The 19,032-nt window shown below is 42.1% G+C and overlaps 1 protein-coding gene across 8 annotated transcripts in view; it reads left to right on the forward strand.

Moving 5' to 3' along the window:
• The window catches only part of sema4d (sema domain, immunoglobulin domain (Ig), transmembrane domain (TM) and short cytoplasmic domain, (semaphorin) 4D), a 39,385-nt gene that overhangs the window by 17,302 nt on the left and 3,051 nt on the right, over positions 1-19,032 (forward strand). For 5 of the 8 annotated variants that reach the window (XM_056403790.1, XM_056403785.1, XM_056403786.1 and 2 more), the window contains 14 exons: positions 9,361-9,494; positions 10,974-11,119; positions 11,248-11,310; positions 11,450-11,548; positions 11,668-11,761; positions 11,939-12,055; positions 12,812-12,963; positions 13,428-13,603; positions 13,770-13,926; positions 14,066-14,288; positions 14,911-15,023; positions 15,353-15,525; positions 15,726-15,772; positions 15,973-18,276. In XM_056403790.1, the coding sequence (XP_056259765.1) occupies positions 9,398-9,494; positions 10,974-11,119; positions 11,248-11,310; positions 11,450-11,548; positions 11,668-11,761; positions 11,939-12,055; positions 12,812-12,963; positions 13,428-13,603; positions 13,770-13,926; positions 14,066-14,288; positions 14,911-15,023; positions 15,353-15,525; positions 15,726-15,772; positions 15,973-16,982 (2,667 nt within the window). In that variant the 5' untranslated portion in view covers positions 9,361-9,397 and the 3' untranslated portion in view covers positions 16,983-18,276. Of the gene's footprint in view, positions 1-9,360; positions 9,495-10,973; positions 11,120-11,247; positions 11,311-11,449; positions 11,549-11,667; positions 11,762-11,938; positions 12,056-12,811; positions 12,964-13,427; positions 13,604-13,769; positions 13,927-14,065; positions 14,289-14,910; positions 15,024-15,352; positions 15,526-15,725; positions 15,773-15,972; positions 18,374-19,032 lie in introns of those variants that run through there. The other 3 variants (XR_008830309.1, XM_056403787.1, XM_056403788.1) reach the window with 2 other exon arrangements.

Below are 19,032 nucleotides of genomic sequence, written 5' to 3' on the forward strand. Positions count from 1 at the left end.
TTTTCTTCTATATTTTGCTTATTCAGCTGTTTCAATTTTGAGTGACCTAATTTTTTTTAAATGCCTCCAATTATTTTCATTAGCGTGAGGATGGAAGTGTGCCCAAAATCAGCCGGGCCGATCACGAGAAATCTGTGTGCTATGTGCTGAAACTTTAAGGCTTGGCTTTGTGTTGTTTTTCCCTGTGTGTGCTGAGAAGGGAACGGTGAAATCAGTGTTTTATCTCCTGGTATGCCAAGTTCAGGAGGAGACACTGTTACTGTTGTGGCAGCCTGTGGGTGATGGGGTGAGTTTTCACACAACTCTCCAAAGGAGGTTTTTGTCTCTGTCGGCCAAAATTACCACCATGAAATCAGTGCCTGCTGAAGACTGCGCTGGGAGAAAAGCACAGGAGAAAGGAGTCCTCCTTAAAGGCAGAAAGGAGAGGAGAAAATATAGTAGGGTTTTAGTGATGTTTACAGCCCCTTCAAATGTCCCCTGACTGGTGGGAAAGATGGTTTGTTTTGTTTCTTTATTCTTTGACCGCTGCTTGAAATCTTGAATCTGTAAAATAAGTCAAAACGAGGGGGATCACATAGATATTTTTATTCCATTTCAGTTGACCTAGAGATTTATTCCACTCTGGGAGCTGAAGTCACCTGCCCTTGGCTATTGCTGTTTAAACAACTACCACCAATGCGACTACCATTCACCAACTCAGGACCGCAAGGCCTTCAACTGGGCTTTCGCAGCTTCCCAAAATAGTCCCACATTATACGCCCCAAGGCCTGGCTGGCATCACAGCAGCCTCAAGGAAACTACATCAAGTGAAAGCTTTATGGCTTCACTGTGACTGGTGGCTTCCTTGTGACCTCAGGCTATTAAGATTACCAGTATTCACCCCAAGATAAAGGACAGAATTTCAATGGTTCACAGGATTTTTCTGCCATATTTGAAGACCATTATTACTGGTGCATAATCCTCACAGCAGCTCAGATTTGGAAGTTTAGTAAGTTTAGTTCTCCCACCAGAAAATACCTTTTTAAAAAATGAAGCCCTTTTTTATTGTTTTTTGCCATTGCAGATGTCAATAGTAAAAACTCCTCGACTTTTTTTCCTCCTTTGAATTAAAGAAACAGTGCATGGTGATTATGTTTTTCATGTTAGACTACAGAGACACACTCAGCACTTGGATGGGGAACACCACACAGCAGCCCGTGTTCCTCTAGTTAGCTTACTTCACTTGCTTGTATGTTTATAGGGAAGTTTTTCAAATCCTCCAGTACCATGTGACTCAGCGAAAGGGCGTGTTGTTTTCAAAAAGCTTGCCATCGACGGACTAAATATACCCTTTACTGGACCTGACCCCTCATTTGCCTTTGCTGTGGCCACTTTAGGTCGACATGCTAGCTCAGCAGGGGCCCTACAACTAGTAATTATATAGGAGGGTTTCCATTTTACATCCCCTGTATAGTGTTGCCTTCACACAAGCTCTTTTCCTCAATTTAGACATTTGGCTTGTCATTGGTGGTTTACCTACGTTTTAATTCTACCTACTTCTCAATATAACCTGAAATGCTGTAGTTTCTGCCTCCAGCCTGTTGTTCATCAGAAATTTGCACCATGTGAACCATGTCATCATTCAGCCTTAAATGTGCTTGTGAATGTAGCAGATCGTGATGTTAATCCTCGATCTGGCCTTTTTTTAGGCCTCCCATCTGTCATCCAGTGAGCTCACCGTGGATAATGTATGATGACTGCTGCGTCGTCTGTTGCAGTTTTTAGATGATTTTCTCCATATGACCGGTAGTCAGCTGTGCGGCGGAGGTCATCCAGCTGTTCTCTGGGTTTCATATGACTTTGTTAACATGATGTGGCTTTGAAACGGTGGCTTTGCACTTCACAACTGAAGGCTGATGATCTATCTCCAGTGAATTCCAGATGGTTTGGACCAGAGCTGCAGATTCAACTGTAGTGTGTTATTTTATCCAGACTATTCAGGAAGTTCAGCAAATCGGACAGATCTGGAAAGTAAGGGGAACTAACTGATTTTACACATCAAAGTGTGTTTGCAGGTCTTGGGGAGCACTACTGCATATGTGAAAAACTTTGCATAAAGTTTTTTCTGGCTCTGGAGGAAGATAAATTGCCTCAAGTGATATCAGCTGAGTCAGTGTTGGTTTGGGCTGAGGACCACAACTTTGAAGTGTTTTATAAAGAGTAAGAGAGTAGGAAAAAGTAAGCTTGCCCGCCCTCTTTATCCCGCTCCTCATCTCTGCTTGAGGCACGAGGCTACATTAGGTGCTATTAGCATAATGCACCCTTATCTCGGACCAAACTTTTTATGGTTGAGGTTCATTGTGGATAATGTAGGCAAAAGGAAAAAGAGTATATGGAATAAAAAAGACGATATCTCTGGCTCTAGTGCTGCATCATTTTTTCCGACTGCACCATAAATCGGTGGAGTACTCTGACTACTCTGAATTGCTGCCTGTGAGTCTCACAAAAACTAGAGACAGACTATAGCCTTGATCATCAGATCAGATGGAAGTGTAATAGTCAGCTGGAGTTGTAATGCCAGTAGCTTAGCCAATACTGAGACCATAAAGCCTTGGCTGTCTATACTCGAAATGTCAAAAATGGTTCATCAGCCTGTGGGGAAACACAACCCAAAACTCTGATGCAGCTGGCAGTATTTTAAGATGGGCCCTTGGTTCCTCTCTGGCCTTATAAGAGGGATTTGATGCCCACAGTTGGCATTATCATGCACACAAGTGAGCGTGCTAGAGTCTCTGCCACATCTATAGCCAAACTCCATTAATCTGTAAATGACATTGGTGTAGACATCTGTCCCCATCAGTGTGTCATTTTCTATGGTCTCAGTATTTTGTTTCAAGTGAAGACTCTCTCGCTCATTCACTTTCTCACACAAGCCTGGCTCCAAATAACCCATAATACCCCTGGAGAATGTAAGAGCGAGCTCTGAAGTACTTTGGGTCCTGATAACGCTGAAGCGCTCCTTTTTCCTAATGCAAAACAAACCTATTGATGTGTGTTCTGTGTGTGTGCTTGAGGACAAAGCATAGTCTAATCATTGACCTAATTTTCATGGATGTAAATATGCAGTATACTTAAATTTGTTGTTGGGGATATTTGAGGCCTTTTCTATCTTTGTATTTTCAATGTATTGATTAATTGCTTTGTCAATAGGTTGTGGGAATATGGCAACTAAAAAGACCGTGATAGATTCCCTATGCCAATGGTGACATTTTAAGATGTCTTATTTTTGTTTTATAAGTACAATATTCAAAGATGTTAAATTTATTATCACAGAAGACACAAGAAAACTAGAATATAGTGACATTTGAGAAGCTGGAATCAGTGATTTTGGCTGTTCTTGCCATAAAATGGCTTAAAGCATGAATCGGTTACCAAAATAGTGGCCAATAATTTTCGGTCATTTGATTAATCGACTGATCTTTTCATCTCTTACAAAACACGTTCCAACCCCTTTTTTGGGCACAAGCCTGAAAAGAATAAAAAAAAACCAAAAGGTTATTGTTCATCAACGCTTTTGATTACAATCATAACCCTGGTCTCCCTGGAAAGGCAACTTTTTAAATTTGCAACAAAAACCTTACAATTAGTATACGAGATACTGGACCATGGTTAAAGAGGCACAAACATGGTAGAACTGCATTTTTGTTTTTTTGTTTTATTTGTTTTTATTGTCTTTTTTAGTAGAACCTGTTTACACTTTGGATCCACACCTACGAGTCTGCAAAGTATTTTTGAATCCCCACATAACTGTTTCAGGTTGTCTGAAGCTCGAGTCAGTTTCTCTTGCTTTCAATGAGCCACTTGACTAAGTTATGACATGTCTATTAGAACAGCATAAGTAAAGCAGCCTTATTATCATGGATATGCTGGTGCCATGTTGTCACCCTCCCAACAGCTGGGTGGGTACTGTCCAGATGGTCCTGGTGATTAAGTCAGCAGCCATACAACTAAGAAAACATGGTGTATATCGTACAGTGCTTGGCGCAGGCTGAGGCTCTCGGGGACATATCAGCACCCTTCAAGTAGTTACACAAAAGAACAGTTAGAGCGTCACTGGAGGAGTGAATGGTGACTCGACAACAGCAGAGGTTAGCTTCACTCAGAAGAAGATGAACAGCTTAGAGCAAAGTTTTTGTGCAACACAGGGTGGAAATATCATATTGAACTGCCAAAAGAGACATTCTTTCCACAAAATGAACTACTTAAAGCACATTTCCCATTGCACTGTTTGTTTGTGCGTGGTTAGGCCCGTCGGTATTGTATAGCGAGAGGCGGAGTGGAAAAAGCTTGGCTCTTGGCGTCCTGCAGAAAAAAGGAAGAAGAGCATCTCTGTGCACTGATGCTGATGATGAGTGAGTACATGGAAAAGAGAGCCAGTGAGGGGAAAAAAGAAGTGTGGGTTTGGAGATGTTGGCAGGCAGTGAATGTCCAAGTCCCTCACATCACCCTCCACCACACTCGCTGTATCCTTGCTGGGCTCTCAGCTCACAGGATGCGACGCTCCTTGTCTGAACTCTTCTGCATCGGAAAAGAAGTGACAAGTGGTGAAGTTGTTCCTGTGTGACAAGTCATCCTAGCGTTTCATTGGGGAATGAAACTCTAATTTTGGGTCTGTAGTCTCTAAATTTAGCGTTGGATGTTTTCTCTGTAGGGTTTTGATTATGGTCCTACAGATGTATTGTACACCTGTTGGCCTCTTATTATTTTGTCTTTTACAAGGGCTCCAATCTGCCTATTTTCCATTAAAACTGACCATATAATTTACAGAAATTATTAGGGAAGGCTTAACTGGAAGAGTGTAGTTGTTGCAGGTTGTCTCGGTAAATAAGCCGTCATTGCAGTCGTGCTTGATTAGCTAACAGTGTGGGCCAAAGGGAAACACAATAATCAACAGGTATATAGCTGCAACTCCCCGACCCAGAGGTTAAATCTTATCATTCAGTGATTTATTATGATGATCGGTTCATTCAGAGTGAAATGGTTGGCAAATCCCTGATGACTTATTTGTGTTGCACAAAGACTTAAAGGCACTTTGCAGAAAGCGCTCCTTACACATCCAGAGTTCTTGTGCACAGATAGGCAGAGCTCCAGTTTCCCCCTTCTCTGTCCTCTGTCCTCAGTGGGCCGCCAGCCAATATCTGTGCCCAGTTAACAGCGCAGTGCTGGGAACCCCAAGGCCCCAAGCAGGTGTCAACCTCCCTGCCCAGCCAAAGGAGCTGAGAGGGGAACACAAAGGGCTCAAAGAGACCTGCCAGCATGGTAACCGTCTTAAATATCCCAGGCCCAGTATGGCCACTCCTCTAAATCTCTCAGCAGCACAGGGTCGCTGCCAGTAAGCTCTTTCTGCTACTGTAACACTGACTCTCAAAGGGGTTTGAAGCTTTTTTTTTTAAGCTTTGCCCTAAATGGGGTCCAGAGTGGTGAGATTGATAGAGGGCATCAGGAGTACACAGATAGAGGGATGAGCCTCATTTAAAGCTTTTATTTATGCGGTGTGCCACCAGAGGATTTTTTTTTTTTTTTCAAAGGACAGAAACAGAGAATTTTTTTCTGCTCAGGCGGTTTTCATCATGGATTCAGTATTGTTATCTCATCCATTCACGCTGTGTGGACGTCAGCCCCCTTTCTTTCTCTCTGCTTGTATTTAACAATCACAATTTATGCTGCCATCGTTATTAGACTATGGATCATCTTTACAGGATGCTTCCAGATCCAGATCTCATGGGCTTGTGTGATCTTTGAAAACACTGGTTTGGCTCAGGGCTTTCCTCACGGCTAAGCTGTCCTGGCATTTCCATTGGCAAGACTGTAAAAGGACTGGATGAGAGGGAGAAGTGATGCTCTCTCCTCTCTCCTTCGCTCTCTGTCCTCTCTCTCTCTCTCTCTCCCTCCCTCTCTCTCTCTCTATTCATTGTAGACTACTCTGCAGTGATGATGTGATGGGGGAGGAGTGGAGTGGAGTGGAGTGGAGGCTCCCCTCATCTTCAGTAAACAATAGGTCCTTGTGTATTTGACCCCCTCTGTAGCAGAGTGGAGTCCATGGTTAGGGCTGAAGCCGGGATGGAATTCCATCTTTGCCTGATTCAGCTCGTGGAAACCGTCACCCACCCCACCCCACCCCTCAAAAAAAACAAAACAAAACAAAAAAAAAGACAACAATCCCAGTATAAGGAGGGTCATACTACTGGGGCTATTTGTTCTCATTTACAACCAAATCAATAATCAATTATTCCCTTTTTCTCTAGCTGTGGGGATCCTCATTCATTGTCTATACATGCTGTGCCATACGAGACATCTCCCCGTCAGCCGGGTAATTGATTGCTAACCTATATTTGAGTGGAATACGCCACAATGGTGCTACTAGGTCATTAAAAAGGCTGACAATGATTTATCTGTTCTGTGACCTTATCGTTTGTTCTCTAAGGTTGGTTAAAATGAGGACAAATGACTAAAACAGCTAAAACACTTTCCCTTGTGCAGACGGTATCGTGTAGGTCATTTTTATTCACTAGGTTTTTCCCTTCAGCTACTTGATTGCAACAGATTTCTTTTCAGTAGCTTGGATGCTAATTAACTCCACGTTATTCGGACATGACGAGAAAGCGTTTTGGTTCCTGTGAGTGAAAAGTTTTATCTCGATCCTCATCTTACAAGACATCCGATAACCTTTTATCCCCTTCTTTGTGTGTCCGGCCCACCCATTTTGCGGAGGTGTGCTGCGGGTACTTTCAGCTTCTTATGAAAACCAGAATAACCTGTTTGGTGCCAGCTCACTTTACTCTCCCAGCAAAGTGAAGCAAGTCACCTGACCAGTCAAACCCACCTCCCATCTGCTTGTTACTATTTCATTGGCCTGCGGGCAGCAAATATTTCCACCAGCAATCTACAGTCACAAACTAATGTTGTACCAGCCATGTTCATTGGTGTGACACATGAGTAAAGGCAGGGTACCCAGCTGGTGTACCACGCTGTTCCTTTCACATGATTGGATCAAGAGAAAGGAAGTCCGTGAGCCTTACAATTGAATTATGTCAGTTAATCACTTTCTGACTTAATGCCATTTCATTGTAAATAATATTTACAGAATAAAGAAGGTAATCAGTCCTCTGTTTATGTCAGAATGAATTTAGTTGACAATCATGGAAATTGACCTCAAGATTATTTTACATGTGCCCTTCATTGTCGTAAATTTAGCAAACATGGCATGTATTACAAGCAGGATTGAGAACAGATTTAGAGATTTATTTTAATATTTTACTTAAGCCTTAAAGCTTGTGCTTTCCCCCCCAGCTTTCCCGTTGACCTAAAACTGCTGACTTTAAACATGGTTTGTTTCGACTGTTAAAATATTAACCATTTTAGATAAAAATGGGTCCTAACAAAATGACTGAAAGCACCAAAATGCCATTAGTGTTAGTAAGTGAATCTATATTTGAGGCACATTCCTCCCAAAAGTAGCATTTCAAGATAAAACCATATACTTGTCCTAAATTTTTATGTGATGAATTTGATATTGCTTTCTATTTTTATAACATGTCATTATTGTTTTAGGCCATTAGTAACCCAGACTAGCATTTATTTTCTCCCTTCTCTGCATTTGGGAGTAATTGGTTTGATTTTACCAGTGTAACGAATGTGCAGTGACATGCACTTTAAAGCTAAGTGCTAAAGAAAAATGCCTGGCTTTAAACATGACATCTTAAGGTTTTATTGAATATGACAACATAAGCCTCCATAGGTGGGTCTGGATAGGTTGAACACTCACACAGATGACACGGGGCACCCTAATGGAGTCCTTATCAGGCACACACTGAGGTGAATGCACCCGGAGAGAACTGTTAAAAGGCAGGCGGATCACAGTGCTCTACAAATTGGCAAATGGAAAACAACACCTGCACCTGATAAGGGCTTATAGATACCAGATATGCTGTCATCATCCTGATCGTCACCGTCAGCATCAGCGTCAATGTCATTGTCATTGTCATCAGCCGAGGCAAACGGATACGCCATTCGCTGTTTCTTAACAATGGTGCCATGCAGAATAACAAGTTTTTAATAAAAGGGGGATTTTCCTAAGCCTCGGGTGTTAAGTTGTTACATAACACACAACAGTAAACTGAGGTGTCATGCAGTAGTCATAACACACATGTCAGAGTGGGGTTGATACAAACTACAGTGAGTGGTTATCCGCTGCTCTAAGTCATGCAAGTTAGACCTCATCATGTGCTGCATCCTTCACTGCCCCCTCTCTGGGGCAAGAGTGGAACTCCACATCTGTTTTCCTGCTTTGTTGTTCAGCCCCACATTTCTGAAAGAGTCAGTTACAAGATGGCCTTTAGGTGAAAGTGTGAAAATTGCACTGGCTGTGTTGTTTCTCACCATTGGTGGGAGTTTACTTCCTTTGTTTTGCAGTGTGTTTAAAAAAAACTGCTGATTAATTACCATGAAGGAGAAACGACAAAGGAAGCTTTTAGTTCCTGATGTATATATGACCTTCTTTTAGAGAACAGCTGACTATTGAGTCTACTACTCCTTTAAAAACAAACACAAATAGCACATGAATTTAAAAAATATGAAATGAAAAGTTTCACACACATGAAACAGACATTTCTTGTCTAACTAAAAACTGGCATGATATAGCACACAAGGCTTTTGGATACTTCACATTTGAAATACTGTATTTCATATAGGGCTGCAACTAACTAATTTTCATTATGGAATAACCTGCATATTATTTTATTGATTAAGGGATTATTTAGTCTATAAAATGTAAGACAGTGAGAAATGCTAATTTCTGTTTCTCAGAGCCAAGTGACATCTTCAGTTTGCTTGTTTTGTCTGACCAACAGTTCAGAACAATACAAAGATATTAGATCATCATATCTGTCAAAAACAGAAACAGAATATCCTGACATTTGAGAAGCTGGAATCGATCAATTCATGATTGCAGCTCTAGTGTCATTACTGAAGGTCCAGGATGTTGTTTTTTTTCATAGGAGAAATATCTGTACTTCACATGTGAAAACATAAATTTGATACGTGTTTTTATTTTAAGAGAAGTGTTTCTTGTTGTGCAGTTTCTGTCTAAACGATCATCTCTCATGCATGTGACGTGCTGCACTAACCTTCTGAGCGATACAAAAGAGGATGAATCAGTCCTGCCAGCTTTCAGTCTGAGGGAAGTGGATTTGATGCCTGCCCCCTTTAGCGGCTGTGCTGCATGATAAGATCAGGCTGTGAGGAGCTCATTCATGCTTTTTCGGTGCGTCAGGTTTTACTGTGTCACTTTACTTTTGTCCGTCTGTGTGTCTGTTTTTGCAGAGGAAACTTCACAGTTCCGAAGTTATCAGAGTCTAATATGGGATTTGGCGTGCTGGGAGTGTTTCTGGGGCTGCTCCTGGAGGTCTCCACACATGGACCTCATGCTGTGCCCCGAACTTCCTGGAGACACCAAGGTAAGGTGTATTGTACTTTATAACATTGTATAAATGTAATATGTCTGAGTAATGGTTGTATAATATTTTCTGATATTAGTAGAAATCAGCCCATACGATAACATTTCAGAATCAGATTTATTTGTCACTACCATAATATGCATTTCAGCATACATGGAAGCGAAATACTGTACTCCACAGATCAGGGTCACATTTTAAAAACGACAAAAGACACATTATACACAAAACACATTATACATGTGACATAGAAACATGAAAAGAGAGCAGCATTAAAAACTTTGATAAGAGTACTTTAATGCTAATGCAGCGGGTGTCCTTAATAAACAGCGGTCAGTGGACACTTTAAGTGCTGGTGCCTTTTTTTGCATCTGTCACCCTTTGGTGTTAGAGGGAGGGGTGTGGGGTAGCATTTGTAACTAAGTAAGCAATTTGAAGACATCAGTCTCGACTCTGATGACTTTTAATTGGTGTTAATCTTTTTAATTCCCTGATCACATGATTTTTACATGTGTCAGTCAGTGAAGTTGTCAGTGTATGTTTTGTTTGCAACATCCAATGTAAAGTTCACTTCCTCTACTGTCAATGCACAGCGAACTGAACTTTCTTCATAGATGGATCCTAATCATATATCAAAGCTGTCTTTTGACTGAAGTTGCAACACATGACTTGGTCAAACCTGTTTCCTTAATTCCTCTCAACAGACGGCCCTCAGTCTCACCACAAGTTCTTGAATTAGATGATTTACTCTCAGGCAGAAGTTGTGCTTGTATAATGCAGTTCACATAAATAGCTGCAGCTAGCTAACTCTGTGAGAACCAGTGCAGCTCAGCCTTTAACAACCCCTCACTGTGGAACAGTCATTGTTCCAGTCAGTCAGTCAGTCAGTCAGTCAGTCAGTCAGTCAGTCAGTCAGTCAGTCAGTGTATTTGCTTTCATCATTGTGGCACTCATGTCCAGGCACCTGCAACCCGAACCCACTTGCACCTGGCACAACCAAAGCCATCCAAACATAAACTCTGCACCATCACAACACACAGTACAGGAAGAGACACACTTACATAATGCCAATGTGTCTCAAACGTCTGTGTTCGAGGGTTCAGCCTCCACAGTGATCACAGTTGTGTTTTGGTGATAGAGGTACAACTTGACCCTGCTGCAACTGGAAACGACGCTGATGATGACGAGGATGATGAAAGTGAATCCAAACCCTGACTAAGTCGCATAAAACCAAAACAATGAGCTGAAAGACATTCAAGCACTTTGTAGAGAAGGGTGGTAATCATCTGTGTATTCGTAGCTACCGGCGACTTCTTTCACATGAATCAGTCATTTGATCTAAATATAAAAAATATTGATTATAGCAGCATTAAATTCAATTCTCAATACTGTTGTTCAGATTTTGATAGGTAAAAATTAGCATGTTTAGTTTATGGTCATTTCGGATGCTCAAGTAATGTGATCCAATCCTTTTGTGCTCAGATTTAGAGCTGATGGAGTTCTCGGAGCCCGGGATCTTCAACTACTCCACGTTGTTGCTGAGTGACAAAAGGGATGCTCTGTATGTGGGAGCCAGGGAGGCCATCTTTGAGCTCAGCAAGAAGAATGTGACAGTCAGAAACAACAAGGTATCAAAATACAAATAAGATTTGTGACAAACGGAGATTAAAAAATAAAATGAAATAAAAATGATAATAATGTCCTTACTTTTTTTTTTTTTTTTTTTTTTTTTTTTTTTTTGTTAAACCATTTTAAGGTTCAGTGGACAGTTGCAGAAAACCCCATGCTGATGTGCACGCTTAAAGGAAAATCAAAAGAGGTTAGTTCAGCAATTCATATTTGAATGGTGTTTTATCTTTCTTAACCTATATGGTGTCAGAATAACTGTTTCTAGTGTTGGAAAGGAACAGTCTACAGTAAAATATGTGTGCTTCAATGTGTTGAATGTTGCTTTCCAGAGGGATTGTCTAAACTACATCCGAGTGCTCCAAGTCGTAGACGACGAGCGGCTGTATGTCTGTGGCACACACGCTTTTCAACCGCAGTGTGATTACTTGGTGAGTTAATGTTCAAACCCCCCCCTTCACTGGGAACATCGCGCTGCACAAATAAGCGTGTTTGGGCTCGTCAATCAGCGCAGCAACCTTTTTAACTGAAATTTAATCTCCTCTCTCAGAACCTCGCTGACTTTTCTTTGCACGGTCGACCTGAAGATGGCAGGGGAAAATGCTCCTTTGACCCCTCCCAAAGCTTCACCACTGTCATGGTTGGTGAGTAGAGGACAGTTTTTTAATCTAATTTCACAAAAAGCCCTTTGGTTGTCAGCCTCCTGTAAAATGCATAATAATCCTCAATAATCTCTCCTTTTTTTGGGGAGGATGCAAAAATGGACTCTCTGGACAATAAAATGCTTTTTTTTGTTGCTTCATTGTCTGCTTTTCTATCAGATGGAGAGCTGTACTCAGGAACAGCTTATAACTTCTTAGGCAGTGAACCTATTATTTCCAGATACTCTCCATACCAGTCCCTGCTGAGGACTGAGTACTCCACATCGTGGCTCAATGGTGAGTTGGAAAAACTGTGTGACACCTTGAATTGATTTAAAGATTGTTTGGCTGTGAGGAGAAGATTTTGTAAATTATTTTCCAAAGAATGAAAAAGATAATGTGTCTAGTAGAGATGTTCTGATCCATTCCTAAATATCGGTATTGGGGCCGATCTGGGTGTATTTTAATGGACGCACATCATCTGATGTAAATCTAAATCCAGTCTTTTCTTTAGTCTGCTCTACTGTGTTTTGTCCATCTCAGCCTGCTGGTGTTGCTTTAAAATAGCCAACTGTGCAAGCATTTTGCTCATATGTGCAAGTGAAATTTGGCAAATTGGCAAAATGCTCAGATGGTAACAAATCTGTTCCTGTTTTGCAATGTACAAAACTTCCAGGTGAGGCAGGTTATCTTTTCTTGCTGATGCTGATTGTCACCTTCACTGGTTAAAATGACAAATGTCACTGGTGGCAGGTAACAACTTGTGTTTATTCTGTGAGTAACTTGATGGCGTGCCCAAATGAAACATGCCTGTAAAATATGTCACATTATACCATAAACGTTGTGTTTTGTCATTTTCTCCAGTGAAATGTTTTTGGTTTTTGCATATTGTTCAGTCCTACTCTGTACAATTGTGAGTGGAGTGTTTTTGTAGTTCCACCCTTAGGAACAGGAATACAGCAAGGCTTTCATAATAACAGTAAAAGGGTCTATAGGGAAGGAATGCCCAGACAGATGATCTAACACCTTTTTCTTCCCCCTCCTCTCCTACAGAGCCCAGCTTTGTTTTTGCCGACGTGATCAGAGAAGGGAGAAACCAAGCATATGGCGAGGACGATAAAATCTACTACTTCTTCACTGAGGTGTCAGTGGAGTACGAATTCTTTGGCAAGCTGCTCATCCCCAGGGTGGCGCGCGTCTGTAAGGTCAGCAACACGTCATGCACCATCTGTACATACCAGCAGCATCCATCTTTAGTCCTATTGTGTGTATGTGTGTGTGCATGTCTTTCTCTGTGTAGAGTCTTCTCCTTCCTTTCTCTTCTACCTAACCTGAGTTAATATCATAGCATTAATTAGCTAGTTAGTCATCAAATTCCATTATTTATTGTTTAAAAACACTTACTGTTACAGTGGTAAAGCAAACAACATTACATTCCAAACGATAAAGATATCTTATGCCCTTAAATCAGCCCTGAAATCAATGAGTGCCCTTAAATGGACTTGTATGTCCTCCGAAAAGCCAGAACAGGACACATCAGTTCATTTTATTGTATTATTAGACATCAATTTCTGTTGTATGTATTATCAAACTATGCATACACTCATACACGTGCTTTCTCCTTTCATCTGTTTTCTTCAACCATAATGTCTTCAATATCCCACCACAGGGGGACCTCGGGGGGCAGCGCACTCTGCAGAAGAAATGGACGTCCTTCCTAAAAGCCAAGCTGGTGTGCTCCATGCCTGAGCTCAACTTTGTCTTCAACGTAGTGCATGATGTCTTCATTCTGAAGGAGTCGGACTGGAGGGACACAGTCATCTACGGCGTCTTCACCTCCCAGTGGTCAGTGATTGGAAGATGTTGAGCGGGGAATCAGTTGGGTCCAGGAAAGGGGAGAAAAAAATGGGGTATCGCAATTTAACGCAGGTCCTTAAATTCACTTCTTTTCCCTCCCTCATTTCTCTCCCACCTCATCATCATCATCATCATCCTCATCCTCGTCCCCCAGGGGTAATGTGGGCTTGTCAGCTGTGTGTGCCTATAACATGACAGCTGTGGAGGATGTCTTCTCCAAGGGCAAGTACATGCAGAAGGCCACAGTGGAGCAGTCCCACACTAAGTGGGTGCGGTACAATGGCATCACTCCTTCTCCACGTCCTGGAGCAGTAAGTACCTCGAACACAACTTCACAGCTTCTTCAGAGTTTAGTCCAGGACCAGTCTCAGTCCACAGAATAACACATCTTACATTTTACTGTGCATACAGTGGATGTGAAGATATAATATGAATTTTCTCCTCCACCAGTGTATTAACAACCTGATGCGACAGCAGAACATCAGCAGCTCTCTCCACCTGCCAGACAAGACCCTTCAGTTTGTTAAGGACCACCCCCTGCTGGAGGATCCCGTCCTGCCCATCGGCAACGGGCCTCGCCTCATCACCAAAGACGTCAACTATACTCAGATCGTTGTAGAGAGGGTGCAAGCGCTCGATGGGAACATTTATGACGTAATCTTCACTGGAACAGGTTACAACACATCAGATAATACTTATACAAATTTGAAATGGAAACTGTTATAAAAGGGAAGTCCTTATATTAGCCGCTGATACCTATCGGAGTCATTTTAAGTATGTATGTGCTGGTTCAGTGTTTAGTGTCCCAATCTGACATTCATTTGAAAGAAAATCAGTACAGTTTACACATGGAAAATGTGCTTGACAATTAAACAGCTCTGCATTAAGAAACTTTTATCCTGAATCACAAATTTCCAACATTTGTTTTGATTTTTTTTCTCAAAAAAACAAAGTGGACAACATGTTAAAATATCCTAAGTACAAGACTGACCATATCACAATATTGTCATATAGTTTGAAATAATAAAAAAATGCCTTGTTTGGATAATGTTTGTTTCCAACACGAATGACAATTACAATACATGGAGAATAATATGCTAAAATAAACAAAGTAAAGACCTCGTACTGTATAGCTGATATTCCCAAATTAAAGTATGCCTTGACTGGCTCTGTGTATTGATCATAGAGTGTGATCATTCAGTTCATCCAGAGTCTTGATTGTTGAATTAAAAAGGCTTATCTATGGTCTCTGCTTTGGCTGAATGACATTGACATTTTACCATCTTCATTTTTAGATAAGGGAGTCCTGCACAAGTCGGTGGTGTTTGAAGGAGACGTTCATATTGTGGAGGAGATCCAGCTCCTGAAGAACTCTGAGCCCATCAAGAACTTACTGCTGTCCTCGGAGGTCAGTGACTTGTGTACTTTTGTGTGCGAGTGAGATGTGATTGCTCACAATGGGCTCACAATAGGAAGTTACCAAGAAGACCGTTAAAAGCAAAACCAACAGTTCCTCTAAATCAGAGGAAACTGCATGTTAAGTTTTACTGTAGTGTGTGTTGGAGGTCGTCTGGACCTTTTTGATGAATTTACTTTTTAAAGTGATTTTTAGACTTATCGTGTGTGTGTTTAAGCATTGTGAAGTTCTTAATGAATTGTGTTTTTAATAGTTTTTATTTGAAAGTTTGTTCTCCCTTTCTTTGGTATATTTATGTGAACAACCTCCTGCTCCCACAGACACGGTCCCTGTATGCTGGTTCAGACTCGGGCGTTGTCCAGTCCCCCACAGCGTTCTGTGTGAGGTATTCATCCTGCGATGACTGCGTCCTGGCACGAGACCCCTACTGTGCCTGGAACCGTCATACTGCCGCCTGTGTCAGTATCTTTGATGCTCCCAGACAACAGCCCAGGTAACTCACCATCAAGCTAGATTTACGATGTGTTATCACTCTGTCTTCGTTCAACATACCAGTACTCCACTCATGCATTATCATAGTGGTTAACGAAAGCGAAAACCAACATTGAGAGACATCTTTACTGATGCTCCATCCAGTTTGACCTGCTTTAATAAGAACAAATAATATTTGTTTCTTGTTTGTTTTTCTTTCAGGAATCTAATCCAGAGCCTAAATGGTGATGCAGACAAGTGTCCATCAGGTAAGCTGCAACATACTTTCATACAGCCTGATCTAGAAACTTTATAACATAGACAGAGAGAGTAAAACATGTACAGTATCACATGTTTGCAGTAAACTCTCATCAGCATCTTTATTTTTAAGCAGGATATCCAAAACCTATTACTTAACAAGACTTTAACCACCTATAAGTCATTATTCTCTCACTGTTTTGCCTTGTAGTGTCACGTCTGTCTCTGAAGGACTACCGACATGTGAGGGTGAAACCGGGGAGCTCTGTTGAGCTGCCGTGCCTGGTACCCTCCAATCTAGCCCAGGTGAATTGGAAATCCAACGGCTCGGTTCTCACTGAGGCCTCTCGCTTCCACCTCATTGGCGAAAATGGTCTCCTCATTTACAGCGTGGCTCCAGAGGATCAAGGTCATTACGAGTGCTGGTCCGTGGAGTGGGTCCCCGCTGCTGGAAAGAACTTCACCCGCCTCCTGGCTGGATACATCCTTACTCTGGATCTCCCGCCCAGACCCCCGCAGCAGGGGGGCCACGTCACCACCACCCTCGGCAGCCAGGAGACATCTAGCACACATGCCGCTGAAGGTAATGGTAAGACAGACAGAGCCCCACTAACTTCAGCCCTTGCCCCTCCCAGCTTCACAGCTTCAGTCACCTTCACCTCTCCACCCCAAACTGACTCATCACTAACCCCGCCCCCTAGCAGCACAATCAAGATCCAGCCAAAGCATCATCTTCCGCCAAGCTCCAACGCTCCCCGCCCGGACAACCGGGACCCATCAGCTGAGTATTTGCAGCACAACAACAGCATCGCCCTCCTCTTCCTCTTCCTCCTGTTTTTCCTCCTCTTCTTGGCTGCATTGGCCTACAACTGCTACATGCAGTATCTTCCAGCTCCCTGCCTGCGTATGCGAGCGGCTCTGTTGGGGAGTCAAAAGAGTGCCCATCAGCCCGAGTATCGGGCCTGTGAAGCAGGTCTGATGGAAGCGACCGCGGCTGACAAAATTAACCTGACGGAGCAACCAACACAGAACGGCAGCCAAACAACCCAAAACCTCCGGGCGCTCCGTGACACCGGCTATGAGACTGAGCCAGAGTGTGGCAACGGTCGGATCCCCTCTCACAGTTTTGGAGAGGACAGTCCATCGCAGGAGAAACCCTTTGATGTGGACTGTGAATCTCAGCCCATCCAGTTTGCAGATGCAGATGAACCTTACTGCTAGCCAGAAGCCTCTGCTCTGCTTTCGTTTCTCTTAGCACAGAGACGATTTATAGGGGGTCACACTCTTGCTGCATCTTCCCACAACTCGCACGTCTAAAGTGGCGTCCTCTATGTGGAAGTATGTTCAGTGTACAGCATCAAGTGAAGTTTAATCATTACAAGGCTTAAGCCAGGCGCCCCACTTGCCTGTAGAGATCTAACTCCTGCTGTCTGATTTAGGGCTTTTGATGATCAAACAAAACTGCATTCATGGAAGCTGCACCCTCTCAGTTTAGTCCAGCAAGTAAAGCTATTTCTTAAATTCCAAATTGGAAACATTGTTTACCAAATTGGTAAGTTACTGTGATGTTTTCCAAATTGGAATCATGTTTTTGTATAGCCTGGGTGAAAAGTAATCTCTTAAAAGCTTTTGCATCTCTTGCATTTTTTCAAAGCAGTGTGTAGGCTATTGGACTTGGGCACATGCTTCAACATTATAGTGTTTTTCTCAGGGAAGATTTGCTCTGTATGTTGCAGCCCTGCTTTGTTGTACAGTGTTGCCATCTGCAGCACATGGTATGTGGGCCTTAATCTCACCCGGTAAGGTGGTCATGAAGAGTTTGAAGGTCAGAAAAAGAGAAAAAAAGAAATAAATCAAGCCACTGTCTTGTGTAGAGTCATTCTGCGTGACAATGTTGAGTCTCTGTATTTTTTTTCCTCTGTGTGAAGTAGACATCCCTTCATGGATACAGCTGATGCTCCTGTGTATTAACCTCTACTAGTCATCTTCCCTTATGTGGTTTGTTAATAACATAAATATGTAGTGTGACATGATGCTTGGTGATATCAATCATCAGTTGTTCTTTTTCTGAACCAGCCCTGGAAACAATCTGAAGATATTTTTTATAATTATTTTTAATTAAACCTTCAGTTTTAGAGCATTTTCAGAGAATTATTATTTAAGATGAGTTTCATCAGTCGTAATATCTTTTTTCCCTGTGCAAGTAGTTGTGATTTTACTCTTTTACTTTTATTTTATTTATTGCGACATTTGTTTTTTAGATCCTAGCCTTCATTCATTAGTCTCCCTGTAATCTGTTTTGCATGTCCTCCCTTGTTTAGATTTCCTAGTTTCCTCAATACTCTCTTTTTGCATCACTCCCTCCCTCACAGCCTCCTCTCCTGTCGACACTTCATCTTCCCTGTCCTCCTCTGGAAGTAGCACTCCCTCTGCCCTCCCTTCCTCCTCCTCCTCTTCTTCCTCCTCTACTTCCACCTCCTCTTCCTCCTCTGCCAAGCCCCACAGTGTGGAGGCTCGGGAGGCAGAGGTGAGACTTTTGCCTCCCTTGCTGAAGGATCAGGCCTGGGGGGTTCATGCCCAGGAGGCCTTCCTGCTCTTCTGCCTCGCCTTGGGTGAGTGGTGCCTCTGACAATGACTCAGCTCACACCCCAAAACCGAACTGTCCTGAGTTTGGAAATCTGCTCTCACTTTTTAACCCCCCTTTTTCTCTACGCTATTATTTTTCTTATTCTCTCTTGTTTCTACTTCTTGCATGCCACCATTTCCCAAAACATAAACTAACTGGAAGTGTGTGTGTTTCTGGATTTGCTTAAAACAAGCCTGCCCTTTTCTTTAAGGTGTCTGACTCACAGAAAAGAGTTCATCTCCAATTTAGGTGTCTGACAAGATACCCGTATCATGAGTGAATGTTTAAAAAGACAAAGCTGGGATTCACCTCCTGTGATCTGGTCGTCTCACAGTTCTCACCTCCATGTGAAATTTTATGTATATTGTTGTTTAACAGCAGTCTGACATTAAACATGTAAAATCTAGAGGTGGATTTTTCTCAACCAGGGTGTGAGAATCTCCCCTCAGAACAAACTATTGTAGGCTTAGTTGTCTTACATCTCAAACTTTCAATTTTTGTGCCTGTAAACAAGTGTAAATATATTTGTATATATGGAAAAATACAATTGAAGATGTACATAAATCTAGGAGACATTTTGGGGCTGTGTCTCTTGCTAGGGAGGCTAAATAAATCTTGTCAAATGTTTTCAACACTGGCTTGTTT

Source organism: Seriola aureovittata, chromosome 18 (assembly GCF_021018895.1).
Source record: "Seriola aureovittata isolate HTS-2021-v1 ecotype China chromosome 18, ASM2101889v1, whole genome shotgun sequence".
NCBI classification, from domain to species: domain Eukaryota; kingdom Metazoa; phylum Chordata; class Actinopteri; order Carangiformes; family Carangidae; genus Seriola; species Seriola aureovittata.